The sequence below is a fragment of the Drosophila ficusphila genome, unplaced genomic scaffold (genome assembly GCF_018152265.1).
Source record: "Drosophila ficusphila isolate 14025-0441.05 unplaced genomic scaffold, ASM1815226v1 contig_412, whole genome shotgun sequence".
In the NCBI taxonomy this organism is placed as follows: domain Eukaryota; kingdom Metazoa; phylum Arthropoda; class Insecta; order Diptera; family Drosophilidae; genus Drosophila; species Drosophila ficusphila.
In genome coordinates, this window is record NW_025064326.1 from 2,629,247 (window position 1) to 2,657,186 (window position 27,940).

The 27,940-nt window shown below is 39.2% G+C and overlaps 6 protein-coding genes across 13 annotated transcripts; 4 read left to right on the forward strand and 2 right to left on the reverse strand.

Moving 5' to 3' along the window:
* The first annotated feature begins 950 nt into the window (after positions 1-950).
* Positions 951-22,696, forward strand: LOC108092383 (synaptotagmin 1). 8 transcript variants are annotated; one of them, XM_017191932.2, is made up of 10 exons: positions 2,050-2,397; positions 7,138-7,398; positions 7,653-7,912; positions 7,970-8,065; positions 8,575-8,769; positions 8,981-9,157; positions 14,246-14,360; positions 15,748-15,881; positions 18,242-18,474; positions 18,739-22,696. In XM_017191932.2, exons 2-9 carry the CDS (start codon positions 7,158-7,160, stop codon positions 18,446-18,448), a joined length of 1,425 nt encoding a protein of 474 aa, XP_017047421.1. In that variant the 5' UTR covers positions 2,050-2,397; positions 7,138-7,157; the 3' UTR covers positions 18,449-18,474; positions 18,739-22,696. The 8 variants fall into 8 exon arrangements, with proteins under 8 accessions (XP_017047416.1, XP_017047421.1, XP_017047422.1 ...); XM_017191933.2 differs by having other exon boundaries at positions 14,252-14,360; XM_017191934.2 differs by having other exon boundaries at positions 7,976-8,065.
* A 322-nt stretch (positions 22,697-23,018) lies between these two features.
* On the forward strand, positions 23,019-24,228 carry LOC108092485 (rab-like protein 3). Its single transcript, XM_017192080.1, has 2 exons — positions 23,019-23,436; positions 23,499-24,228. The coding sequence occupies exons 1-2, from the start codon at positions 23,370-23,372 to the stop codon at positions 24,164-24,166; spliced, it is 735 nt and encodes a 244-aa protein (XP_017047569.1). The 5' UTR covers positions 23,019-23,369; the 3' UTR covers positions 24,167-24,228.
* A 62-nt stretch (positions 24,229-24,290) lies between these two features.
* Positions 24,291-25,050, reverse strand: LOC108092489 (histidine triad nucleotide-binding protein 1). The gene is made up of 3 exons (XM_017192084.1): positions 24,934-25,050; positions 24,724-24,865; positions 24,291-24,662 (listed from the first exon to the last, which is right to left on the reverse strand). Exons 1-3 carry the CDS (start codon positions 24,972-24,974, stop codon positions 24,393-24,395), a joined length of 453 nt encoding a protein of 150 aa, XP_017047573.1. The 5' UTR covers positions 24,975-25,050; the 3' UTR covers positions 24,291-24,392.
* A 467-nt stretch (positions 25,051-25,517) lies between these two features.
* Positions 25,518-26,486, forward strand: LOC108092484 (congested-like trachea protein). The gene has a single exon (XM_017192079.2). The coding sequence runs from the start codon at positions 25,527-25,529 to the stop codon at positions 26,445-26,447; it is 921 nt and encodes a 306-aa protein (XP_017047568.1). The 5' UTR covers positions 25,518-25,526; the 3' UTR covers positions 26,448-26,486.
* Positions 26,473-27,209, reverse strand: LOC108092487 (transcription initiation factor TFIID subunit 10). Its single transcript, XM_017192082.2, has 2 exons — positions 26,873-27,209; positions 26,473-26,820 (listed from the first exon to the last, which is right to left on the reverse strand). The coding sequence occupies exons 1-2, from the start codon at positions 27,113-27,115 to the stop codon at positions 26,563-26,565; spliced, it is 501 nt and encodes a 166-aa protein (XP_017047571.1). The 5' UTR covers positions 27,116-27,209; the 3' UTR covers positions 26,473-26,562.
* Positions 27,210-27,299: 90 nt separating this feature from the next.
* LOC108092488 (transcription initiation factor TFIID subunit 10b) lies at positions 27,300-27,937 on the forward strand. The gene has a single exon (XM_017192083.2). The coding sequence runs from the start codon at positions 27,354-27,356 to the stop codon at positions 27,807-27,809; it is 456 nt and encodes a 151-aa protein (XP_017047572.1). The 5' UTR covers positions 27,300-27,353; the 3' UTR covers positions 27,810-27,937.
* The last annotated feature ends 3 nt before the right edge of the window (positions 27,938-27,940 follow it).

Genomic DNA, 27,940 nt, shown 5'->3' on the forward strand with positions numbered 1-27,940 from the left:
AAGAGTATAAGAAAGTCATTGGTAAAACTTTGGCTATAGCGAAAAAGCTAAAACTAAAAATGTTTATAAACCATGCCAGCCCAAAAGTAGGCCCCGCCTTTATGTAGCAAAAATACTAACTATTCTTTTTACAAAATTGACTTCGACATTAATAACTTAATTTTGCGGTTGGTAAAGGATACACTGTCGCCATCTGCACGACCACCACTCATACCAAATGGTAGCTTTAGGGTGTGCTAACGTATAGTAAAAGCACGCAAGAAAACTTTTCTGTACAAAATTGTATCCTTCAGCTTATCTACCCCAACGCACTTTAGGAATGTCCTTGCTAGCAACTTTGTGTGTCATTGAGATACTTCCGTTCCAATGCGCATGCGCCCGAATGCATCCTGCGAACAGGTTTCGAGTGAGCTTTCAACATTTCATGTGGTTTCAAGACAGATGTTTACCTTCTTGAGAGGAAAGAAGAGAGAGAACTTTTGAAAATATTGAAATCGGTTTCGAACGCAACGTGATTTTTTTGATAAATTTGGTTTCGATTTGAGCATAAGTAAATAAAATAAATACAACATTTTTAAAATATATTTATTTTAACTGAAACAAGTTTTTTAAACTTTTATGCATATATGGTTTTAAATCTTTCTTCACATTTGTAAATTATATTTTTTAATAAATTTTTAGCATAAAATAATTTTTTTAAAAATCCTAATAGGTCCCTTTATTGAAGTATATTTTATTTATCTACAGATTACAGAATCGTAAGGGATGTGTTGGGTCCAGCTGGCCCAGAACCTTTTCCTCCGAGGTCTCCGCTGGCCAAAAGCTCATGACAGCGGACCAAGCCCCGCTCACCCGCTGGCCAAGAAGCCAAAATCGATGCCCCAACCGGTTCGCTCTCGCTTTTGGCGAGTGGCCCAAGCTTTTCCTCGCTGCTCCTGGAGCGTGTGGGCCAAAACGCGAATGAACATCGACCGTGGAAGTTGACTGCTGAAGTACAAAGCGCTAGGCTGAAGGTGAATGGATAAGAAAAATTCTAGAGCCCACACAAAGTTGCAAAATCAACGGGAAATATCTGGAAGAAATTGCCCAATAATAAACGAAAAATAAGCAAATATTTGGTTAAAAACAGGGCAAGGTGACGAAAGTGTTCTGCTATTTGTTATATAAATGAAAACGCCATCGAAAGCCCCGAAAAGTGTTGTGCGCGTGTGTATGTGAGTGGGTGCGTGTGTGCCACTGTGTGTGTGTGTGTGTGAGTGTTTAGCACGCGCTTACGAAAAGGAGAACATTTTTTGTGTATCAGAATTTTTCGCAGCAAATGTGAAGAAAAATGGCAGCTACGCAAGAAAATCTAAATTGAAAATTCCAGTGTGCAAAGCAAAAACGAAAGAAGCGCAGAAAAATGGGCTATCATTGAAAGTGAAAACGCATGTGAGCCACTTGCGAGGATATTGATTTTTCCACACCACTATTGTGGTGGTGTGGGCCAGTCGAACGCCAGTCGAAATGAATACACGCAAAATGTGATTTTCAAAACGAGAAAAGGTCCCGCGGACCGTATAATTAAATAATAGATAAATTAACTGTTCCAAATGAGTTTCCCCCATCAGTTTTAAGTGTCTGAGTGCGAGAGGGAGAGAAAAGCTCAATAGAAGCAAAAAGAGGCAGGCCTAAAGACAAAAAACAGGACGAAGAAATGGCCCTAAGAAAATCTCTATCCTGAATTTGCTTTCTTCGAGGGAAAAGCGAATTTGCCAACCTCCCACTCTCTCTCTCTCTCTTTCTCTCTCTCTGCGCACACAAGCACACGCACACACACAAAGCAAGGAGACACCACACACAGTCGCACACAAAGCCAAATTCGCTCTATCAATATTTACGCATACCATTGTATTTTGATATTACGTATACGCTGCGTGTCTCACCCACTCTCTCACTCTCTTTCTGTATTTCTCTCCCCCTCTCTCTCTCCGTTCGCGCCTTGCCTGCTACATAAAATATTTAAACAAATTAAATTCCATAAAATTGCATTAATTATCAAAAACAAAGTATACGAAATTCATGTGAGACCAGCGAGCCGCGGCCTCACTAGCCAAAGCCAGCCACCAGAAAAAAAGAAGGCAGCAGCAGGAGCAGCACACACACACACACATCGACCAGCGCCAGGACCCACATCATCATCCTTCCTGCCAGGCCGTCGCCACTGCTGCCGCCCCTCCGCTCCCCCCGCTGGAGTCGCGCCTCGCTAAACGCTGCTCAAAACCCATCATCTAACTAATAAAGCGGACGATAAACAAGCACGTTAAGCACCGAAGAAGGCGAAGCCGAGCTATTAGCGATAGTCAGGGTTCTCGATTGTGGATTGGAGAAAAAATTGGCAACATTTCTGATTAGGAGGTGAGTAGTTGTAACTGTAAAAAAAACATAGCACACTTTTTGGGGCAATGAAAAATATGGGATCCTTGAAATATTTATATCTGTAAATTCTGTAAAGCCTTTAAAGAAATTTTTAAAAAGGCTAAAAATTCGAAATATAACAAATTTAAACTAAAACTAATTAGTTAGTTATTCTGAAACTAATGCAGTTAACTTTACCAATAAAAACTTCGCAACGCTTTTGTTTCCCATTTGATCCCAAAGCTCAGGACATAGCTTATGTTAATTAAGTTATTTACTGCCAGACTGTCGAATCCGCTCCACAATCACACATATCATTAATTCATGGGGCGCCTCTTATCCTTCTCTAATAAGAGATAAACTTGATTTAGTCTTCTCGTTGCTAATTAGCTCTGGACAGCCAGAAACTGGCAGGGAATTCCTGGGGGGCGGGCTATTAAGGGCCTTGCCGAAACCTCGCAATAAAAATGCCGTAGACAAGCTCGGGAAACCGCACATAATTGCCAATAATCAAGTTGGCCCGAACAGCCGCGTACTTTTGACCCTTTACGCCCAAAACCGAACGGATACTTTGTGAAATACGAGAATATGAATGGAACTTTCGGATGGTTTAAGTTTTGATTTTGAAAAGACGGCGACGATTGTTCAATGAAAGCGAAAAGCATAATGATGTGGAAAATTGGTTTTTCTCCTCGGGCATTATTCTTCGCTCCTCAGGCAGTGTCTCCTCTGTTCGAACGTCTAGCTTGGTTTTCCCTTTACGTCCATTACTTTTTCCGTTCCGTTCGCTTGCCATTTTCCCGAGTTTTTATTTTGTTGCCTTCTCTGGGTTATGTGCGCAGTAGAAGGAGCAGCAGCGAGAGAGAACCGTGGGCATATGTGGCTTTTCCGCTTTTTCCGCTTTTCCGCTCCCAGAGCTCTCTGCTTCCATTTTCCACTCTCCGGCTCGGCGGAAAAGTTTACCCGTTTGCCGTTTCGCTCGGGAGCTTCGAGGGCCTCCTTCCGATTCTTTCGATTCGCCCGTATTACGTGCGTGGGTTCCACAGATGTTGCCACAGATCCAAAACCCGACTCCCAACTCCCGACTCCTGAGTATTGAGTATCGAATCCCTTTTTGCGGAGCAGCTCGACGGTGTTTTTGTTTGGACCCGGTAATGGATAATGGCTGCCTGTCCATCCATTCCTGGCCGATGTTAATTTGTTTTGACAGCTTGATTGTCAGCTCGGCAGGTCCCGCCTTTCCCCGTGTTTTTTCCACTGCTCCCCATCCACTGAATGTTTGATGAGGCCAAATTATCTTATCATTATGTGAATTTACTCCTAATCTGGAACCACAGCCAATTGTTGATATTTGCGCTGGCTCTTGTGGCACTGCAATGCACCGCTATCAGATTTCTGCACCACCGCCCGCAATCTGTGGCAGCAGACAGCGGTCTATTTATAGCCCATCGCCAAAGGTCAGAACGTAGGAATTATTACCAGGAAAGCGCACATATTGCCCGTGATTAGAGCTGCAAAGTGAGCTTTGAATTATTTAGTGGGGTCTAGGACACCGGAGTGATTTTCTAATGAGCCACTTTATTACAACACAAGTGTGTGACAATAGAATATTTAAGTTGGTGCCTATTTATAGGTATATGTTTTTAACATTTGCTAGTACATTTTCTTATAATTATTTGGGGGGATATACAGGATATTCTAAACCATTCTTTAGTGTTTTGAACCGTGAAGAACCAAGAACAACCTTTTCTGTTATTCTTTTTCATATTATTGTCAAAGCAAAGTGACTTAACTTAAGTTCTACTTAATTCCTCACCCTAAACAGCACTTACCTCATAACTCCTGGGTTATAAACTTCAAATAGCTATTAAGGAAGGCCTTCTGACAGTTACTGGAAATGTTTTCCCATCAATCGGACCCTCAACAATGAACTCACTGACCATTCGAGCGCTTTGCAACTACCAGCAATAACAGACATGGGAAACAGCTGGTCCGGCTCTAAATATAATTCCGATTTTGCTCGAAGAACACGAAGAGTAGTTCGAACTGCGTAGTTTGTTATTTCGCTGCCACTTTTTCGGGCCCAGACAAGTGGGCACCGCAAGTCACCAACACAACCATACGCCCCGTTGACCCGTGTGCAAAATGAGTGGCACGAAAAGCTGGCAGGATGACAAAATTGCGGCAACTGCCGCATACAATATTCGTGACCTTCTTATGCTTCCCTGGAACTCAGAACTCGGAACTCGTAGTTGCACATCTTGGTCCCATTAACGTGAAGGCTTTTCTGTTCAGGTACTTTTGCGCTTATGCCAAGGAACATAATTCAGCCCAGGATTTTTGGTGCATTAATAAAATATGACCGACAAAGTGCTTTGGCTCCGGGTCGATTGCCATTTTCCGGGTAACTTTCTCCTGGAAGTGTTTCTGATTGTTGCGTGCCCATTTATTATGGATGAGGTTGCCGGTGTTTGTTCATTTTATTTATCCGCCACAGGGCTGCAACGCAATTTGTCAGGGGATCAGTCGGGAATCGTGACACTTTCAAGCTCCCCATTTTTTTGCTGCCACATCGCTCTTTTTTCTCTCCTTCTGCTTATGAAGTCATTTTCAGGCAGCCTCTCTACGGCAAAACTTGTCCTAGATGCATTTTAAGTTATTGATTAGTTGCCAGTTCATTCGCTGGCCCCAAAAGGCTGTGAACTAAGAAATCTGCTGGGCTTTAAAACCCGTGCAACCTTATTTCTTAAGTAACATTTTGTTCAAAGGGTAAATAATATAAATAAATAAATTGAGTTAAAAACTATTGCTGAGTCAGTGCAAATGTTATCTTGGTTTTTGAATTTCGAATTTATATGTACCTAATTTGTGTACTGTGAGATTAATTACTTTAGGAGGCATTTATATATTCAAGATAAGCTCAATGCAGAAAGCAATAGCAAGAAAAAAAAGGGCAAAGCATTTTGGCGATAGGAATTTGTTCACTCACAATCAGTATTTCTCAAATAAAGTCAGTCGTTGCAATTAATTGCTATAAAATAGACGTAAAATAATAATCTCTCTTCAACACAACCAGAACATTGTTTTGGGCTCAATAGAGCCTCAACCATAAGCACATTCAATTAGTTTATTGATTTATAAGTATTTTATTTTGTGGGCTTAAAATGCATTAAAGCGGAGTTTCTGGTAAGAGCTCCCCAAAAATTATATACAAATTATGGCCGCCTGAAGGGAAAACAAGTCGCACAACTTAATTTCGCACATTTTCCATGCAAATTCTATTTGCGTCCCCGCCCACAAAAAAAAAAGTTCTCACAGGGCAAACACAGAGTTTGCATTTAAATTTTCTACGCGCTCGGCATCCACAGCATTTGAATTTTAAGCATATTTATGAAGCCGAATAAACAAAGCTGCCTCCAGGCTTTTCATTTAAGCAGCTCTCCGAGTTTTTCCACGCCCGTTTGTCACTGTGTGTGCTTGTGTGTGTGTGTGTACGTGTGCCAGGGTATAGATGTCCTTTGACGTCATTTGCTAAGTAAACAAGTGCCGGGCCACAGAAGAAGCAGCAATTTCAAGTCACTTTGGCTCTAAATTGCTCTTACACCATTTCATTCCCTTTATTTTACGGCTAAGAGGTTGAGTGGTTCTGTGGCGTTATAATTTATCTTTCGCTCTGGCCTTATGAAAAATAATGAAATGCAGGAAACAAGAGGTGAAAATAATGTGCCAACAAGCTTTGCGGAATATAAGAAGTATTTGCTAAATAAATTACTAGTTTAACTAATTATTAGCTTTAATTTTGGTTAAGGAAAGCCTTAGGGGCCGGAAAATACTCCTCTTTTAAAGTACGAAATCTGGCAAATGAAAATATTTCTTTTAATATTTCTTTCGACTGACACGTGTCACTCAACTTTTGATGGATTATCCCAATAGCAATTTCGAGCAGAGATCCGTGGGCCACTTCCGGAGAAAGACAGCTTATTGTCAATCAGCGAGGTTTAAGTGCTCGCATGTATCCCATGTATCCAGTTGGGGGAAGCCCCCGAAGTCCCGGGAGTCCGTCGCCGCAACAATGGGAGGTCAGGGTCAAAGGATGTCTGACAATAGCAACCGAGGAGCTGAGGACCCAACTCAGCGGTCTCCCCTCGTCCATAATTAATGCCGCTCAAGTTGTTAAAGTAAATGAAACGAAGTAAAATATGGAAAGATTCAAGCCGAGCGAGTAGACAAGGCAGATGGAGAACAGAGCCAGCAGCTCGGTGTTAATATTAATGAATTCAATTAGGGGAGAAGAGGGTAAAATGAGAAGAAACAGAACAAAGTCGGAACGGGGGATCCCAGCCGCCCAAAGCCGTTTGTGTGGGTGCCATTGTGGAATAAAAAATGTGGGGACTTCGGGGGGTTTTCGGGGAGAGAGTGCGTGCCCTTGGCTGACTAAGGATAAGCACTTTTCCTCTGTGCGTTTGCCACCACCGAACCGCCCCACTGCTCGTTTTAGTTGACGCCGTCAGCGCATTTCTAGTGTTTCAAGGATGCGAGCGTAGGAAAAGTTGCTAACGACTTTTGTGGGACTTCTTTGTGGCTACACTCTCGTTTCGCGCTATTTTTAAAACGGCAACAGCCTGGAAATTAACCGCACACATGGCAAACATTTGCTCAAGTAGAGAGCGTACATATGGATCATTAGACTAAAGGACAACTAAGCAGTTATTTTATATGCAATCTATCTGTATTTTTCAGCAACAACACAACACCACAAAATGCCGCCAAATGCAAAATCGGAAGCGGACGCCAAACCGGAAGCGGAACCAGCGCCAGCGTCCGAACCGGCAGCGGAACTGGAGTCCGTGGACCAAAAGCTGCAGGAAACACATCACTCCAAATTCCGTGAGGTGGACAGGCAGGAGCAGGAGGTCCTCGCCGAGAAGGCGGCGGAGGCGGCCAGTCAAAGAATCGCACAGGTGGAATCGACAACACGGAGTGCAACAACAGAGGCTCAGGGTGAGTTTACACCAAGAAAACTTTTAAAGAAATCTCTAGGCTTAACCTAAAAAGATTTTAAACCTTAAGAGATTTCTTTGGCATTCCAGTTATTATTATAAAACATTTAAAACAACTAATCTTCTTAACTACAAATTCTTTCTTTAGTTGTACAGAATATTTCTTTACCTTTATTTGTGATAATGTGATTATGAAGCACTTAATCCTTCATCCGAATTATCCTGTAACATTTTTAATCAATGTCGGAATTTCAGAATCCACTACCACCTCATTGCCGGTGATCAAAAAGATCGAGCACGTCGGCGAAGTGGTCACCGAGGTGATCGCCGAGCGCACGGGGCTGCCAACATGGGGCGTGGTGGCCATCATCATTCTCGTGTTCCTCGTCGTCTTTGGTATAATCTTCTTCTGTGTGCGGAGGTTCCTGAAGAAGCGAAGAACCAAAGATGGTAAGGGTAAGAAGGGTGTCGACATGAAGTCGGTACAGTTGTTGGGATCGGCGTACAAGGAGAAAGTAAGTGTCTGACGCGCCATCAAATCTTAGTAGTTATTGGGTTCTGGTATGTCATAGGTTCAGCCTGATATGGAGGAACTCACCGAAAATGCCGAGGAGGGTGACGAGGAGGACAAGCAGAGCGAGCAGAAGCTGGGGCGCCTCAATTTCAAGGTGGGTTTCCCCAATCTCCAGTCCCCCTTCCAGATTTTCCCCCGATCTAAACTAACCACCCGAATACGAAACTAACCAAACGTAAACTCAGATAGGTGTTCTATAAATGTGGTTGATGACGTGGCGAACACATTCACAGAAAGGACAATAAATACTCCAATAAATCTTGTAACTTTTCCCTCAAGGTTTCACTTACACTGAACAACATAACATTCAACCGAAATTTCGTTTTCACTCAATAGTATTTTTCACTTGCAAGATTAGAAAACTAAATTACGTTATTACTAAATCTTATTATCAGCTTCTTGAAAATCGGTTTCTAAAAAGTCTTGATGTAGAAAGCAATTAATTTAAAAACAAGAAAAACATGCCTTATTTAGAACTAACCACCACATTAACATTTAAAACTTGTAATATCAACTTGACTAATATATAATTTTCCTTTGTCTCTCCTTTGGCCAAAAACCAAATCCCCTGTTGGTGCGACCTTTCGAATCTCTCTCTTGCAGCTGGAATACGACTTCAACTCAAATAGTTTGGCTGTGACGGTTATCCAGGCTGAGGAGCTGCCCGCCCTGGACATGGGCGGTACTTCGGATCCCTATGTCAAGGTGTACTTGCTGCCCGACAAGAAAAAGAAGTTCGAGACCAAAGTGCACCGAAAGACTCTGAGTCCGGTCTTCAACGAAACGTTTACCTTCAAGGTAAGATTGCGAATCATTCTGAAGATCTTAAATCGCTTTAAGAGGCACCTGAAAGTATGCAATAGAAAGTTTTACCGGTTTTGCGTAATGTCTAAGGCACTTGAAAGTATGCAATAGAAAGTTTTAACGGTTTTTCCTAATGCCTAAGGAGTTTTGAGAATTTAAAATTATTTTTTGAAACTATTTCCTTAATATCTGTTCTCTACTGCAGAGTTTACCCTATGCCGATGCCATGAACAAGACGCTCGTGTTTGCCATCTTCGACTTCGATCGCTTCTCGAAGCACGACCAGATCGGCGAGGTGAAGGTGCCGCTGTGCACCATCGACCTGGCGCAGACGATCGAGGAGTGGCGCGATTTGGTCAGCGTCGAGGGGGAGGGCGGACAGGTATGTAGAGCTGGGCCGGGGTCCGAATCGGGGTCACCAGTACTAGCCAAGCTATCCGTAACTCTCTCTCTGTCTATGTGTACAACTCGATGTGCCTCTAAGTGTTTTTTATCCAACTCAAGAACATCAGTTGAGCTCTGCTCTGCTCTGCTCTGTCTTTCGTAACTTTGATTTGATTTATTGGTTTCTTGCGTTCGTTAACGTTACTTCCAACTCTGAGTTGTCGAGCCGAAGGCAAACCAACACTGAAATCGTGTGATATACGTATTTGTTGACTTCTGTACTCTCCGACACCTACTTACTCGTACTTATGATGATGATTGTGTTTTGTGTGTATTTTGCATTCGAACTTCAGCCACGACCAAAAATGAAAATACAGCAGAAAGCAATCAAAGCATTTGTGTGACACCCACTCGATATTTGTTTTTAAGTCAACGATCCAACCCCCCAGCCCCCTTCGAAATACTCTTAAGGGCAGGGACCAAAGACAATTACAGTAAAAACTTCCAAAAAACAGAAACAATATCAACAAAACAATGAAAACTTCGTGGAACAGACAAGCAAAAGTTTTTCGAGTCTCTAACGAAACTTTTACACACCCAGTTCAAAATGCAAATATAAATAAATAACAGAAATTATCTTACCATTTAATAAGTAATAAATACTCAACAAGAAAACCAACAGCAAACAATCGGGGGGAAAAGCAAACGGAAAAGCGCCTTTGCTTTTCCCCCACACTCTCCGACAGTTTTTAATTTTCCTTGAACCCACAAACAACTACTACAAAGAAAATAAAACTCTAAATTTCTCTTTCTCCAATTCCCCCTCTGAAACAAACCAAAAATTGATTTCGAAACATATAAACTCTTGTTTTCTTGAACTTTTGTAGAAGGTAAATACCAAACATGCTTTAAATTCTTACGTAAACCAAAAACCAAAACAACGAGAACTCTTTAACACCTTTGCATACACGATTTGAGTTTATGATTTTCCCTCTATACTCGTATAACCTGCTCTGTCTCTGTGAACTGTCGCTCTTGTACACAAAAGCCTATAACGTCTATAACGATTTATTAACCATTGCATCGAACCACTAACTAATCTAACCCACTAATTCTTCAAAACTTTTCCCCCTCGATTGTCAATCAGTTTGGTCTTGAGCGATTGTTCTTTGACTTTTTCTCTGTCTCTTTCTATATATTCATATATATATACCCGATATACTGTTATGTCTGCATTCTTTCTCGCATCATTAATATTGTAGTTGAATTTTTGTATTAATATAAACGATTTATCTACTACTATATATGTTTGGGCTGTCTTGTTTGCAACCGTGTAATAAAAATGACAAATGTTCTCACATTTCCATATGCAAATGATCACACTGCAATATTAATTTGTTGAGAAAACCTGTGGCATAAGAAAGGCTAAGTAAATCAGCATGGCTAACTGACTTTCCCACCCGTAATCTACTTCAATGGTAGCCTCTTCCATTTCCCCACACTTTATTGCCCGCCGTTCGGGCCAAGAACTCCTTCGCCATTTCTGATTTAATGGCCATGCTGATCTAACTATTTAGTTGCTGAATCTCTTTTTCCCCCCGAACAACACTATTCACATGATTTTCGTTTGCACTTTGATTGGAACAATTAAGCGTCGAAAATACTGAAAACTTTTGCATAACTTTCTTACAGTAGTTCTCAACTTTTGCACCCCAAGTTATTTGCATAACGTCTGTCAAACTTTTTCTCATACACAAACACTCGCTCTCTCCTCCTGTGTAATACTCACACACACACACACAGAGAACCGCACAAAAGAAATTCTTTGGAATAACAAATAATGAGCTATATAAATAAATTAAAAGCGTTGTAAAATATTTGCATTGATTACATTGAATTGGTCAAATGATGGAATGAATGCTCTGAAAACATCAAACACAAACACACAAAGAAACACACAAAATCCATGTACAAATACAAATACGATACACAATTCAACAAGCACACACACACAGACAAAAGAAACACAATTTCAGAAATGGAAAAAGCTTTAATTTTTCGCCTGTGAATGCCAAAAAAGTGGAATTGTCTGAACAAAATTATTTCAGATAGCCGAAAGATTGCAGGATTTCATAATAATAAATTAATACCTTTAAAAATTATGAAAGCTGTAAAAATGTTTTTTATTAATTGGTTATAAAAAATTAAAAACGAACTCCTGCAAGATTTTAATACTGTGCATTTACTTCTGTGCCATGAAAAGTGGCATTCGCTGCAAGGCCAAACACACAAATATTGTAACTTTTCTTAATATGAACATTACTTACAAATAGTTTAGAAACACTGCAATATACCATTTTTTAACAATTTTTACTCTACTGCATGCCTTTCCCTTTGCTTACGACTTTATACTAATATATAAACCACACTAAGTATTAGAAAGCAACACATTTACATTGAACACGGACACACGACCATTAATTGGTTACAAAACAATACGAAAACCTTTTTGAAATTTGCCAAAAACAACATTGATACTTATCGAAATTCTACTGGATATGGAATTCAATAATTTTTAATACGATCTTCATTTTTCTCTTTAATTATTTTTGAACGTATCGCTAAAAAACAAAAAAAAAAAAAAACCAAAAACCAATCAAAATCTGTAATCACAAAATTCGAAAACTCGAAATTTCCAAACTGTACTCGAAATTTTTGACTCATGCCATGGGGAAATCAATCTGAAACCTGAAACATGCCAAAATGAATCCATGTAAGTATACGATCAAAGGAAAGGAGATTCATATTATCGTTATTTGCTTTGGTTGTTGTCGTCATAAATGTGTTCAAAGTTATGTTCGTTGTGTTTGTGTTACGATTCTGTTCGACCTGCAAAAGTAAAATGTATCCAAATCCAAATCAAGAGCCAAACCAAACTAAACCATTGGACCAGTCGAAGAACAAAATAATTAATAAATACGAAACGCTTTTTGAGCCTTTATATTTTGTGTTTAGCTCTCTGTCGCTGTCTCGCCCGATGTGTGTATACTGTACTTATGTTTTGATTTGCATAACTTGAGTGTGTACTGTAATGTGTAAGCAGAGCTTCGATGACAGTCAAATACAAAAAACAAATCTCAATAATCTTGTTTTCCGATTTCAATTATCTGTTCGTTTACCTTTCTTTCGGTTACGATTATAGACATTTTTGTTTCCATGAGACATTCACCAAACATTTAACAACGAATATTTTCGAAAGGCACCCAAAACCAAATGATAACCGATCTCGAATCGAATCGAATCGAATTCAGAGTATCGAAATAATTAAATCCCTATCAAGTTGCGGTAAGTGACTCCGATATAAAACTATGAATTCTCTATAAAGCTCGCTCGCTCTCTGTCTGTCTCGCTCGCTCGCTCTCTGTCTCTGTCTTGAAACTTTTTTAACTAATCCAAATAACACACAACCACATTATCTTTAGCTAACCAATTATAGTTCAACAGATTCAGTTTTGTTTGCCCGGGCTAGTTTGGCCCTTGGAGAATCGCTCGAGGAATTGGCATCGGATTGGTTTGTGTGAAGATAAAAAAAAAAAAAAAGAAAAACAAGAAAAAGTAACTGCAAGCGGTTCGAACCAGCCTAGGGTCCTTTAAGTGTTATAAATAATAGCAATACCGAGTATCTAGATAGTTTTTCATTTGTAAGATATACGCTCTTTAAAACCTTATCATGTACATACGAAATCAAATTCTCTACTTCTCTGTATAAGAACATTTTTAACATTTATTCATTTAAAACCGCCTTCGGGTGAATAAGGAGCTCCAAAACTAGTCTCTACTGTACATAAAATCGGTTCAACTCTGCTTGATTTCCACTTCTTGAACTCTGTCTCTACCTTCTTCTATTCTCAATAGTTCCTAAGAATATTTTTGAAAACCAACTTATTTTTGCATTTTGGGCAGTCGGTTTTGAGCTGGGTGTTACTAAAAATCGAAGACAAAAATCAACAAATCGAAACAATAGAATATAACTCGAACAAGAATCTGTAAGTTTTGGTATGGTACAAAATAGTAAACGGAAAAACACAAGACCCCAAAACCAACTAATAACACTTGAACAAAATCAACTATTTAACTCTTGATTTAATACTTTGCCTTGGTTCCTTCAGTTTTTCTTTGGATGTACTCTTCTCTTTGATATACATATATATATGTAGGTATATACTTACACTTACCAACAAAATCGAAGCTCTAAGACGTGCAGTAAATGTTTTAATGTACTTTTTTGTGGCGTTTTCGTTTTGTGTCAATAAATAAAGAACTAAAGTTGATGTAATAATGGCTTAAAATACTGTACTGTTTCCCCACAATCAAAAACCCTTTAAACTTGAACTTGTACCGAGTGTATTTGGTTTCTCCTAATTTCCCAGTGTATAATCTATCTTAATGTTTATGCTGATATCCATCCTTGGTTTTTATATATACTTGTTACTGTGCAACTATATACCTTAGTTCGTCGTTTTTTTGACCAGAAACTAATTTTGGTTGCCCAATGTCGTCGAAATGATTCTAATTAACAGCCTTTCTCAGAAGCTAAGAGGCTGTTTATGTTAACCTTATCTTGATAGATATATTTCTAAAGCCCCATTTTTGCATACCAAGAACGGGCTGGTTACTTTTTTTCGTCTAATTTGTATCTATGGCTATAAAGTTTAAACAATGTCAATAAAAACTCGTTGTAACTGCTACATTAAATTAACTGGTAATTAATTAAATAGCTTTTTTTTGGCGTTAGAACGATTTATAATATTGAATATGATTTAAATAATTTCACAATAAAGTCATAATTGAGCCAAGTTGAGAAAACTTCCTCGCAGCACTCAATATGAATATTTATCCTTACTCAGGCGACCCCTCTTGATATAGAAACTATATATGACTATAAACCCCTATATATTTTAAATGGATATGTATGTAAATGTACCAATAGAGTCTGTGTGACATGTTGTTTGATGCAAATCCAAATGGGAGCTGAACAAACCTCACTCATCCTCTCGTAATCTCTTCTCCGGATCTCGTCAAACAGGAAAAGCTGGGAGACATCTGCTTCTCGCTGCGATACGTGCCGACTGCCGGAAAGCTGACCGTCGTTATCCTGGAGGCCAAGAACCTGAAGAAGATGGACGTGGGCGGACTGTCTGGTAATGTGGCGTTATACCGAAGCGCCGGCGGGATCGATCGGGGTTCCGAGAAGATTTTGTTGGGCCCTTCGACAATCCCGCCGGCGACTTTGTTGCTTTCTGTGTTTGTAATTTTAGCTAAGTGTGTGACGTACGTTGTTCGTTTTGTTTTCCGTTTAATGGCATACTCTTTATTTGATTTACTGAGGCGGAGCAAACGCCAAGGCAACGTTTGCTGTGTAAAAAAAATAACATCGAAACATAAGAGAGCAAAGAAACATAACTTTTATTCCAACTACTCGTACTTTTTGCCAACTACTTTTCAACTTCAACTATCAATTAGCGCCAACTTATCAATTTGCATACTTTACCGTACTTAACCCGAATCGCGTACGCTACTATTTTCAATAAATTCATTAATCAGCGGATATATTTACTGGCCGGCAGCGTTTCCATCCCGAAATATTCGCACAGTTTTTACTTATGCCTGGCCAAACCAAACCAATAGAAACCCAAATCAACTTTAAACTCTATGCCAAACAAAACAATCAATCGACCGAAAATCGCTTGCTTAGCTTCACTTTTGCATGTAATCTGTACCATTTTTATTGTATCTTAACACTCGACATAATTTCGGGTCGCTGATGCCAGACGAAATGTTTAAAACGTTGCCGCCGAATATATCCAAAACAATTTCAAGTTCTTCTAGGCTTTTACAAACAACAGAACATTTTCCAGTATGTCTTTTAATGCTCTGACAATAATCGGTTAAAAACAGTTTAAGTATCGAAACAGATACTATATGTTTTCCATACTAATTTTAATTTAACATAATTGTATGCCTTGAGTTTAACAAGTTGCTGAGTTCCAAAATGTTCAACTATGGTATAATCAGTAATTGATGTGAACTTTAAATGATTTTCGAAAAGTTAACAAGCCAAAGAAAAAATTGTGTGTCCTGAAAACTTTGGTGGTTTGAAATCATTTTTTAAAGATTTGGAAAATAATAAGTGATTAAATATTTTAGATACAAAATTTCCATGATGGCTTTGGTAAAAATTATAGTGATTTCAAATCTTTGATTCTTTCTAGGACACCCCTATATATTTTAGTATTAAATATTGACGTTATTTTTTTTATCAAACAATTACACTTTGGCTTGTTTCTTGTTTTCTCGTTGTTATTTTCATTTGTTTTTGTGTTTGCGAAGTAAAAATTGATCTATATATAACAAGTATATAATTATTCAATGTTTTTGGTGTACATTACTTATATGTGTGTAAAACAAAAAAAAAACTAAACTAAAATCCAAATGATGTGCTTATCAGATTATTGTGAAAATTTTACTTTGTTATAAAAACGAAAAATGTTTTCTTTTTCTTTCTTTCAATTCTTTCCTATATTATAGATCCATATGTGAAAATTGCAATCATGCAAAATGGCAAACGTTTGAAAAAGAAGAAGACAAGTATCAAAAAATGCACCCTCAACCCTTACTATAATGAGTCGTTCTCATTTGAAGTACCATTTGAACAAATACAAGTATGCGAGAATGTATTATACTATCCTATAAAAAACCACAACTACTACTTTACTACTACTACTACTACTGCCTACTGCCTACTGCCTATACATACTAACCTACTACTACTACTAAAACTACTACTATTACTGTTACTACTACTGTTACTGTCCTCTTCTGAACTATCTACCAAACAAGCCAAAAACCGAGTTTTGAGTACCCAACCTTCCTCTAAACACACACTAGCCTACTTACGTGCAATCGTTGTTGTTAATTATACTACATATATACCGTATATATATCCATATATTGAATACTTGTATTCCGAAACAAACGACAACAACACCAAACTCTGAACCAAACAACCGAACACTCTTAGAGACCAATCTTCGTAATACCCATAAAGATATCTTAAACTTCCCCCCAAAAACCAACTTAACCAATCTTTGTGTTCTATAAGACCTATCAAAAACAAAAAAAAAAAAAAATACAAACAGTATTCAATGTTCAATGTTGTAATTTACAATTTAACCGAAATTTGTTCAAGCTTTTTTATTTTCGAAAATCCCTAATTTACTGTTGTAAATATTCAAAAACCAAAAGTGAAAAGCCCTAAAATTTAGCAAATGTTTTCAGTTGTTGCCTTTGTTTGTGTAGACTTTGAGAATATTTGTGGAACTTGATTTCTGATTTCTGAATTCTGATTTCTGATTTGAACCTGAGTTTTTAACCAGCCTCGATGTGTGCTTAGCCCAGCTGATTTGGTTTATGTTTTAGTTGTTAAGTGTGTAACAAACGATTTGGAGACAATCTGATCTGGCAAGAGGAAAAGCAAAGACAAGCAGGCATGCCTAGTGGCCTAGGAATCCGTAAAATCTGGCATTCTAGATGCCGCACTCACCGTCTTAGACGCAATTTTGAATGGAGAGCAAGCCGTAGTGTGCCCGCTTCGCTCGCAACCGAGCAAAAATCAAAAATCAACAAGCAAAATGCAAAAAGCAATTAAGCCGAAAAGCAATTAAACAGAAAAGCATTAAGCATTAAGCATAAGCATTTAAACAGTCGAGCAGAGAAGCATTAATGCAAACTAGCACGAGCCTTACACACTTTACGCTACAGAGAATACAACTTATACAAAAATTCGAATACCAACCTAAACTACTCTTTCCATAATACAAACTATCGCAAACTCCTATACCAGCGGCGTCAATAATGCACCACGCAGCAACCAAATCGCAGTGGGTACATTATTTTGACACTGTCTTCTGATTTGAATATCGAATACCAATCGCACCACAACAGCTACAGTACAAATACAGTATACACAGAATATAATACCCAAAGCCACCACAGAGAAGTATAGCGTATCACCAAGTAAAACCAACCAACCATCAACTAACATATAGCCAATCGATCCGGAATCCGGAAGCCGGAAGAACTGAGAACTCTGTTACGGTTACGTTACGTGTGCTAGTCCAAGAATTATTCCCCTGTCTCTAAGTAACATATTATAGGACCCCCAGCCATGACCAATTAACAAAGAACGACAAATGGGATTGAATATTATACATTTTCGTTTACACGTATTTAATGAACATTTTTCTTTTTGCCACAGCTTAAGTGTCTGCTATCAAGTATCGAGAAAAGTAATTTGTTCATTAGTCCCCGAGGTTGAAAAGAACGAGATATAACTCGCTCCTATATCTGCCGACACCTTCATTTGCTTCTCACCTTACGCTAATCGAAAGCTTTTAGGACGTTCTTCGTTTTATTTTTCAACATTTATTATTTCAAGCTACTCATTCTTAGCTTTAGACATTTGCATGATCTGCTTGTTAACTCACAAAAAAAAAAAAAAACAAAAAAAACCAAAAAGGTATACCAAAAATAAAATACTCCACAGCAAGCATTTTCCTTTTTGAAGGAGCTTTATGTAATGCTTGAGCGCCTTTAGATGTTTGATAAACAACCAAAAAAATAAATAAAACCCCAACCCAAAGTGCTTGTGCAAACTGGAAACTTTCCACCCAACGATCTTTACGATTAAACCTAGCCTGCACTAAATCCAATATACAGCACTCAAAAAATACTCCACGTAGTGCCGAAAACCTCTGTTAATAATGTGCTTCCCAAAAACAGCATTCGTAGTGTCTGCCTGTTAGCGAACAACAGTTCCCACTTCTACCCCAAAAACAACTAAAACCCAAACAGAACACGTATATCGAAATACCGAAAAAGTTCTTCAACTCAAAAGCGAAGCCCCCATTCCCGTTCAAAAAAAAAAAAAGATATAGACCGATAAACGTAGCCGATACCCCAGAATATCCCTACTAATGCCGTTACTCTCCTTGAACACTTCTTCCCCTCCACCCGCGCGCAGAAAATCTGTCTCGTTGTGACCGTCGTGGATTATGATCGTATTGGAACCTCCGAACCCATCGGCCGCTGCATACTCGGCTGCATGGGCACCGGAACCGAGCTGCGTCACTGGTCCGATATGTTGGCCTCGCCCCGCCGGCCCATCGCCCAGTGGCACACCCTCAAGGATCCCGAGGAGACCGACGAGATCCTCAAGAACATGAAGTAAGGCGCTACCACGGATAACCAATGCAGGTGAATAACCAAAGTACCGTTAGTTTAAAAAAATCATAGCATACTATTTGGGGTTCTTTTTCGGAACTGTAATAACGGTAAATGTTATTTACATGAAGCAAGAATTATATATTTGGTGGTATTTTTATTATATGGTGCGTATTTATATAATCAATGGATGTTATTTTTCTTAAACACGAGATAAAGGTTTCTGATTTAAAATAAAGACGTACGTATACTTAATATTCCGCAATTAATACCTCCACTTGACTCGATCGCTTGCAGACTTACAGCACATCTATCAAACGTATAAAAGTAACCAAAGAACACTTAAGCGAAACCGTCAGACATAGAAATCGAATGCATCATCATCAGCTACAAAGGATCCTCCTCAACCGAAACGACAAGCAACAATCAGCGAAATATCGTAGTTAAAGCAAAAAATTGTTCATCTCTATGCCGTTATCTAAACATAAACATACTGGAACACACAAAAGCCGATTAAGTAATACCTTAGGTGTCTAAGTTATATCTCATTGGTTGAACAGCAAATCGAAGTGAAAGACATAAAGTCCTATATAAATGGTAGAAAGCAATGTGTCCCTTTCACTGACCGGAATCCGGAATCCAAGATATAGTTCGATCGATTTTACACATAATCTCACACATGAATTCATTTCGAGATCTATGAATTTCTTGTTGTCCCTGATTGAGAATTTCAAAACTATGAAAACGACGAGTATGTTTTATTCTATAAAAATCTCTATATACTCAAACTATTTAACGGATGGCCGAGAGAGTATCATTTTTAACTGTTAAGTTTACTTTGGTTTTTAATTAGTCCAATGATAAAAGGGATCTTTCCGGTTTTAAATTTGTTTTTCAATCGTTGAAGGATTACTAGTGAATAATATTACTGACTAATGAAAATATAAACAAAGCAAGAACGTAAAGGCAACTTAAACTGTTATGTAAATTATTTATTATGTTTAACTTATTGAGCATTACGTACTTAACTGTGTAAGTATAAATCTTTGTGTGTTTAAAAGAAGAAGTGAAAATGGCAGACATATTAACTGGAGGAAAGGAAGCAGAATCATAAAAAATATATATTATATATAAATATTATGTATAACCCTTGCATAGACTAATGTTATGTATACACAGAGCTGAGTTTTGACGACCTAACAAAATCAGACGAATAAGTAGAAGGGAAACCAAAACAAAACCGAAAAGCAAATAACAAAAGTTAAACTTTAAAGCGTGATTTCAACGGAATATATCATCAGTTTAAACTTTACAAAATATCGAACATTTTGCACAATGGATCAGATTGAAATATTCTTTTCTTTGGTTTCGTTTTCAATAAATTAGGAAATATGTGGCTCAGTTCAGGAAAGGTTTCCATTTATTAGTCAATTTTTAATTTTGGAAGCTTCAACTATTTGTTTGAGTTATAACTTACAACTGTCCCTTCAGTAGCTTCTTCTTCTCAAATCTTAAGGTTTCTACAACTATCTATGAATCGTTTGTTTCCGACCTTATCACATTCCCTGGTTTAGAAATCATATTAGGACCTAATGAAAATATACATACTAACTAAATGATTATGGCAAAATGTTAAAACAGAAAAAGAAATATTAAGAACAATAATAGTTATTACTATTTATATTATATTCAAGTATATGACATCTAAACAATATACATTTATATATACTTAAAACATTGTGCTCTTGCTGCACAAGCCTACTAAGAATTTGGGATTTTTAATATGGAAAAGCGGCGGCAACAAAAACTTCTACCTACCTAAAAAAAACACAAATTAGCTAACTAAGCTAACAAAACTCTCAAGAGCAGAGCATTCCAAAATAAATAAAATTCAAGACAGAGGAAAAAAACGAGCCATGATTTTCTGATTTTTTCCATATTGAAAGTAAATGAAATTCAACTAATACATTAGATGTTTTTGTCCTGTAAATGGTATATTATAATGATAATGATAAAGCGTAGTTAGGGATCTGTGTATCCCCTGTACACACACTTACACAGTTGTAGTTATGTTCACCAAAGCAAGATGCAAACTTACAAATCGAGAAAAATACCAAAAATATTTATGTAATATAATTCATCTAAATTTAACAAATCGAAGTGGACGCCAGGAAAAACAAGTTATACAACTTATTACAAGTATTGTTCAATAAAAAAATAAATAACTTTGCTTTTCCAAATAATTACTGTAAATTATCTCAAACCCAAAAACAGCAACAAAACAAAGACACAAAACACATATGTATTAAACAAATGGTAAATTACTAACAAAAATCGAAGCCTAACCACAACAGCAACAAAATGAAACAAACAAGACAACAAACTATATATACTTGCATATTAAACAAATTATATGAAATTATATAAAATGATGTTGATTATTGATTTAAATTAAAACTGAGAAAGTGAATAAAACAAATTATATATACACCTATATATAAATATTAAACAAAACAAAAGCAAAAATTTCATTTGTGTTTTCCTTTTAGTTGGTATATGTTTATTTACACAGCGTTACACTGAGAAAAACCGAATAAAAGCCGAATACTTTTTGCGGCAGTGTAAGTGTTAGCCCGAAACGACATGTACATACACACACAGCAAACACCCATACACAAACACATGATAACACCCACACTGAGACACCCGCGAACTGACCAAAAGCAAGTCGAACATATGAATGTATTATAAAGTATACACGAAAAGTGCATACACTTACCGTTAGTTATACAATATCTGTATATGTAAATCTATTATTTTCAAAAGCGTTTCCAAAGCAAGCAGAATGCAGCGCATAGCCCATCACAAAAGCACAAATCAGTAGAGAAAGTCGGAGCGGAAGATATTAAGAGGAGTTAAAGTAAATAAGAAACTAAAATAGGACACACAAATAAAACAAAACGAAAGCAACAGCAACAACAACAAAATAATGTAGCAGTCCATGTACTTTTATTTTCTAGATATGTATGTATGTAATTTATATTCGATAAATCAGGCATTATGCATTTAGCAACCAGACAAAGGCATAAAAACGAAACTAGGATTCACTGTCGAAGAAGATCAAAAGATCAGGATCGATCATCCTACCATTCACCATAGTTAAAGCCCGATTCCACTGACAAAAGCATGGAAAGGGGAGTGTTTCAGTGGAGTCGGGATTATTATACATATAGAGCGCACCTGAGGGAACGATCGAGTAGCAAGTTAAGAACAATGAGTAACGACAAATACAAGATACAAGATATAGAAATATGCGTTATAGGTACAACAGACCCAAGATATAGGACAATGTTTGATGTTGATATGAGTTAATCTGGCCACCTAGAGTGCGCATTATATGCATAGATACGAACCTACATACATAATGCAGAAGATAAGCCCTTCCACGAGATCATTTTATATACCCAACGATCGGGGGAGGGCGGCAAACATTATACATAACCATCGACAGCACCGCATAGTATGAACACAGCATACGGAATACATACATATAAATATCCACGTAACCAAGCGATATACACAGGGACGTAAGGTCCACATACTTCTCCCAGGAGCTCTCCATCCTTCGGTTCAGATCCAGACTCTATATACCCACACATGCATACACTCTCATCCAGCACTTACACTCGCGGATATCATTTTATGACTCTTTCCGGAGTTTTGTTGTTTACGATAAACTGTTTATAGCTGTTTTTGAATTTTAAATAAATTATATTTACTATATGGCAAAACCAAGAATAACACTAAAGCAAAACCATATATGATAGTAATATATGTTTTAAATGCTATTACCAAACGAATCTTAAATTGAGGCTTTGCAAGCGAAGTTGCAAGCGAAAGAATATTATTGAATAAACTGCATATATATATACATACTATAATGCAACTGTATTGCAAGACAAGCATAGCATTTTATTTCCGAGGCAAAAAGAATTTAACGAATCACACACGCAACTCTGACACACACACACCTGTGTGTGCGGCTAGCGGTAATCGCAGGTGAGCCTTCGGCCCCAAGATTTGCGGCCGTGCCCCCAAAACAATAAAATGCCCCAGAACAACAGCAACAGATAGAAGATCTATGTAAAACACAAGCGATGTGAACGACACAGATACACACAGATACACAAGAACTAACATATGTGAAATGAAATGAGGAATGTTTATAAACAATAAACAAATGTTTGAAAACTAACCATCGTTCTTTTGTTTCTGGCTTGTGGTTGGTAATCAAGTATTTTCCAAGCTCTGCCTTATCGCTTAACAGCTGTTATCAGCTCTCAATGGCTCAATCTAATTAAAAAATAGTCTATATAAACTCAACTTGTTAGTACGCTAATATTATCCTCTTGCTAAGAAGACTATGTTTATTTATTTATTATTTAAGTTTTGAGCCCTATTTCCTTGACCGAACCTGTTATGTGCAGTTAATCTCGTTTTATACAAAATTTGCTCGGACTATATTTATTTTCTTATCTGAAGCTCAACTACAAAATTAGTTCAGTCACAAAGCCACAGCGAAGGGCAGCGGATGTATTTTTCAAAGCGTATCTGGTTGATATAATTAATACAGTATCGAATTATCGATTACTTTAGGATTGTGTTTTTAACTATCTTTATGTTCATCAAGGATATAAGCGCATATACCATTTTTAATTTAGTTTGCATTAAAAAATGAAATCACCTTGAACAATAACAATTGCAATAGCTATTAAAATAACCATCAGTATATCCTTTAAAGTCTAAAATAAAACTTAGTATGCGAGGATTCGATTATTAATTGGTTCAAACTACATGACACATGACATGTAGTACTAAAATCTAAGGCAAGAACATAGAGCGTTCAAAATAACTAAAAAAAAACAGCTATGAAGCAAACAGAGCTACATATTAAGGATGTGTCCACGATTCGCATCCTGATGCTGGGCGACAAAGGTGTCATAACCAACTTTTCATGATATCCTATGGTTCATTACATATTCAATTTATTTTTCCAGGTGTGGGCAAGACAAGTCTGACCAATTTGCTGGCCACCAGTGCCGTAACGCCCACGCCTGCTTCGCGAACCGTAGGCGAGGGGTCCTGGAGTGTCCAGGTGCGACTCCACGAGTATCCCATTTCGGTGGACCTGCCGCCCTCGCCCACCTGGACATCTCCCTCCTCCTCGGAACAGTCGGGGAAACATCCTTTTCCGCGAAGTGCACCTGTTGCCAGCGAGATTCTTTACTTTGTTGAGTTTTACGATATTAATAGCGGTCTGCGCATGCGACGCGAGCATCGGGACAGCTTCTATAAGAACATCGATGGCATTGTCCTGGTGTACAACCTGCAGGACATGCGCACTCAAGACAACCTGCACGATTGGCTGTACGATCCGCTGAGTAAAATTAGCAAACATCGCCATCGGCGCACGCGCTCCATCTTGAAGGGCCAACATGTTCCGATTCTGGTGGTGGGCACCAGGTTGGACAAACTGGCCCGCCGACCTTTGCGACGGAGCGGGAACATTGCCAACCAACTGGAGGCCGACGAGATCCTACTAGACTGCCGCGACCCGGATTCCTTCGCGGACAACACCCGAAATCAGGGCAAGCTGCGCTGTTTCCTCAATCGGGTCGTTGAATTCAAAGAACAATTTCCACTCTCGCGTCCTCGCCGCCTTTAAAAAAACGTGAACTTGTATTTTCTAGTCCCTTGTTGATTTTTAAATAATATTTTTGAAAAATATTTTGCGGAAGGTTTTGGTTTTCTATCAAACGGTAAGGATATTGAAGAGGTTAGACATGGCCTTTTGCTTTCCATAAATTCTTTTATTTTTCTCTTGGAGCTTAATGTCCCTTGGGGTTTAATGATCTCGGATCTTGTGGATTATATAGGATGTTTGGTGTATTTTAGCCGGGAGGCCACTTCAGCTGGCGACCGCCGAGGAAGTGCAAATGCAAATGGTAAACCGACTGGGCACCGTGCTTTCCGTTGTTGATGACCACACGGTATCCCTCCTTCAGACCCAGATCCTGGGCCACCTTGCGACCCACCAACATGAGGTGGCCCAGTAACTCAGCATCTCCATCCTCCGCCAGCGAAAGTTGGGCGATCGGCTTGCGGGGGATCACCAAAAAGTGGGTTGGTGCCTGTGGGGCCACATCGTGGAAGGCCACGCACTAGAGAGGTGGATAAAGATAATTACTATCTATTCACTTTCCAATTAGATTATAAAACCACCTTGTCATCCTCGTGGATAAAAGTGCAGGGTATCTCCTTGCGCAAAATCTTTCCGAAAATCGTATCTTCACTGGCAGCTGCCGTTTGCGCTTTTTCCACTTCGCTCGCCATTCTAGCACCACAAGTTGCAAGATGACGAGAACTGTAAAATAATTAAGTATATATAATCGATGCAGTTTAGATAATTGACTGCAAGTCGCGTGCACTTACCTGAAAACACGAACAAAATTCCGGCCGGCCGACAAGAACATCGAAACAGAGCTGCCAACTGGTTATAAAATTCCAGGTTCTGGCATTATTTAGGGTAAAACAAGTGCTCACTTCGGCGTTTGTAAAATCTTTATTTATTTTTATTTTAAAAGTACAAAATTATTACAGGGCAAACTACGACTTTAAGCTGAATAATCATACTCAGTTTAATTAAGGATATGGATCATTTAAAAACAATGTTCCTAAAATAGAAGTTATACATAAACGGACTTTGGACCCTGCAGCAACAGCCGGAATTCAAAGAGATCATTAATAAAAACCAGTAGTACGGCAGACAAGAAGAAGATCCAGTTCCTTCGTGGCAACACATTTGTGATAAGTCTGCACTTTCATCTTCAAAATCTGGACACAAATCGGTTTTTTATGACGTAATGTCGTCGGCGTCCTCCTTATCGCTATAATATGCCCTCAGATTAGTTGAGAACTATCGTCAAGGTGCAAATTCCAATAATCCACTTGATTTTGAAGAGAAGACCTCACTAGTTCCAAAATCAAGCAGCTGCCGCCGGAACAGGTAAAAACAACCCAAAGTCATGGCCACCACTGAAAAGGTCTCCACGGAGCGGAAAGCCAATCCAGTAAAGTCCTTCCTGACCGGAGGATTTGGAGGCATCTGCAATGTGTTATCCGGACACCCCCTGGACACCATCAAGGTGCGCCTGCAGACAATGCCACGTCCTGCGCCTGGAGAGGCTCCCATGTACAAAGGAACCTTCGACTGTGCCGCTAAGACCATCAAAAACGAAGGAGTTCGTGGATTGTACAAGGGAATGTCCGCTCCTCTAACCGGAGTAGCTCCAATCTTTGCCATGTGCTTCGCCGGCTATGCCTTGGGCAAACGCCTTCAGCAGCGCGGCGAGGACGCCAAACTCACATACTCGCAGATCTTTGTGGCAGGGTCCTTCTCCGGCTTGTTCTCCACCTTGATCATGGCTCCCGGGGAAAGGATCAAGGTCCTTTTGCAGACCCAACAGGGTCAAGGAGGCCAGCGCAAGTACAACGGCATGATCGACTGCGCTGGAAAGCTGTACAAGGAAGGAGGACTTCGCAGCGTTTTCAAGGGCAGCTGCGCCACAATGCTCAGGGATTTGCCCGCCAACGGCCTGTACTTCCTGGTGTATGAAGCTCTTCAAGATGTTGCGAAAGCAAAGTCGGAGTCGGGCAAAATAAGCACTGCTTCGACGATTTTCGCTGGTGGTGTTGCGGGTATGGCCTACTGGATCCTGGGTATGCCCGCCGATGTCCTGAAGAGTCGTCTTCAGTCTGCTCCGGAAGGAACCTACAAACACGGTATTCGCAGTGTCTTCAAGGATCTGATTGTTAAGGATGGTCCACTGGCTTTATATCGGGGCGTTACGCCCATCATGATCCGCGCCTTTCCGGCAAACGCTGCCTGTTTCTTTGGCATTGAGTTAGCCAACAACTTCTTTAACATTGTTGCTCCAAATTTCTAGTATAATAAAATTTATGTTTTACTAGTGATTTTAAAAAAATCTTGAGAGAAGGTTTTAATCTATTCAAAGAGGCTTGATTATGCAAATTTTTGAAGTGCTCTACCTATAACTAAACCTAAACAAAATATTGGGGCTTGCGCATGGTAATGCCATGATCCGCAAGAGCTGGAACCAAATCCTCCATTGCCAACGTGTACTTGCGATCCTTGGGGTTCTTCTTGTCCTTACTGGAACTGTGCCCACTGGAGTGCTGGATGTTTGTGGTGCGCGTCTTGCAGTGCTGCAGTGCATCGTTGGCAATGTCCGAGATGAACTTCTGGGCCGAAACGGAGATGAGGCGCACTATTTGAGGATCCACGGTGGAGAAACCAGCCTGCAGGGAGAGGGAATTAGTGTATGGCTTTCAATACCTATTGTAAACATACAGTTTTTAGGGTGTGCATGGTAAGAGCATCTGGAATGGTTGGCGTGTAATCCTCTAGCTGTCGTAGAAGCTCATCCATGTCCGCCTCGTCCGCTGTTGCTGGCATTTCCTCAACATCCAAGTCCTCCGCATCGGAGTCCAGGTCGGAATGAATTTGAGGCTCGTTATCGTCATCTTCAGTGTCCGTGGCTGATGCCAGAGATTCTGCGGGTGTTACGCTGATGTCCTCGCCATCGGAAGCCATTATTTCAGATTGTTGAAAGATTTTTTTTAATAAATTGAAAGAACTTCTTTGTAAACAATTGCAGGCAAGAAGAAGAATCGATTAATTTCTCGATTTTTCGGCCATTGGCGTAGCGTAGAAAATTTCGATAGGGGTCCAAATGTTTCTTCTTCGATAGAAAACCAAGAATCGGCTTCCGATAACTAACATCTCCCATCATTAATCTTGTGTACTTCTCACGAATTGTTTTCTGTTTACAATGGTGGGCTCCAACTTCGGCATTATTTACCACAATTCCAGCGCCGGTGGCTCTGGAGGACAGGGCAACCACGGACAATCTTCAGGAGCAGCTGGTGGTGGAGGAGACCGAGAACGGAACACACCGGCTTCGCATCTCAGCGACTTCATGTCGCAGTTAGAGGATTACACTCCACTGATTCCGGACGCAGTGACCGCGCACTACCTTAATATGGGCGGATTTCATGCGGATGACAAGCGCATCGTCCGGTTGATCAGTCTGGCCACCCAGAAGTACATGTCTGATATTATCTACGATGCACTGCAGCACTCGAAGGCAAGAACTCATATGCAGACGACTAACACTCCCGGTGGATCAAAGGCGAAGGACCGCAAGTTCACCCTGACCATGGAGGATCTGCAGCCTGCTCTGGCCGACTATGGCATCAACGTTAGAAAACTGGATTATAGTCAGTAAATGCAGGCTCAATAAAGCCGAGAAGTAGCACTACATTTTTTTCTCATTAAATAAAGCTTATAAAAATACTTTATCAAATTATTAAAGATATACATATATTTATCCAGTAAATATATTCAAAACATTAATTT

Excerpts from the sequence above, each read along its gene's own strand:
- LOC108092383 (XM_017191927.2), top strand. The coding sequence starts at position 7,158 with ATGCCGCCAAATGCAAAATCGGAAGCGGACGCCAAACCGGAAGCGGAA. Across the intron at positions 8,770-8,980 it reads ACGAAACGTTTACCTTCAAG|AGTTTACCCTATGCCGATGC; the intron begins GTAAGATTGCGA and ends TCTCTACTGCAG. Across the intron at positions 14,361-15,747 it reads GGACGTGGGCGGACTGTCTG|ATCCATATGTGAAAATTGCA; the intron begins GTAATGTGGCGT and ends CCTATATTATAG.
- LOC108092485 (XM_017192080.1), top strand. The coding sequence starts at position 23,370 with ATGAAGCAAACAGAGCTACATATTAAGGATGTGTCCACGATTCGCATC. Across the intron at positions 23,437-23,498 it reads CCTGATGCTGGGCGACAAAG|GTGTGGGCAAGACAAGTCTG; the intron begins GTGTCATAACCA and ends TTATTTTTCCAG.
- LOC108092489 (XM_017192084.1), bottom strand. The coding sequence starts at position 24,974 with ATGTTCTTGTCGGCCGGCCGGAATTTTGTTCGTGTTTTCAG. Across the intron at positions 24,866-24,933 it reads AATTTTGTTCGTGTTTTCAG|TTCTCGTCATCTTGCAACTT; the intron begins GTAAGTGCACGC and ends ATTATTTTACAG. Across the intron at positions 24,663-24,723 it reads TTATCCACGAGGATGACAAG|TGCGTGGCCTTCCACGATGT; the intron begins GTGGTTTTATAA and ends CCACCTCTCTAG.
- LOC108092484 (XM_017192079.2), top strand. The coding sequence starts at position 25,527 with ATGGCCACCACTGAAAAGGTCTCCACGGAGCGGAAAGCCAATCCAGTA.
- LOC108092487 (XM_017192082.2), bottom strand. The coding sequence starts at position 27,115 with ATGGCTTCCGATGGCGAGGACATCAGCGTAACACCCGCAGAATCTCTG. Across the intron at positions 26,821-26,872 it reads CCATGCACACCCTAAAAACT|GCTGGTTTCTCCACCGTGGA; the intron begins GTATGTTTACAA and ends CTCTCCCTGCAG.
- LOC108092488 (XM_017192083.2), top strand. The coding sequence starts at position 27,354 with ATGGTGGGCTCCAACTTCGGCATTATTTACCACAATTCCAGCGCCGGT.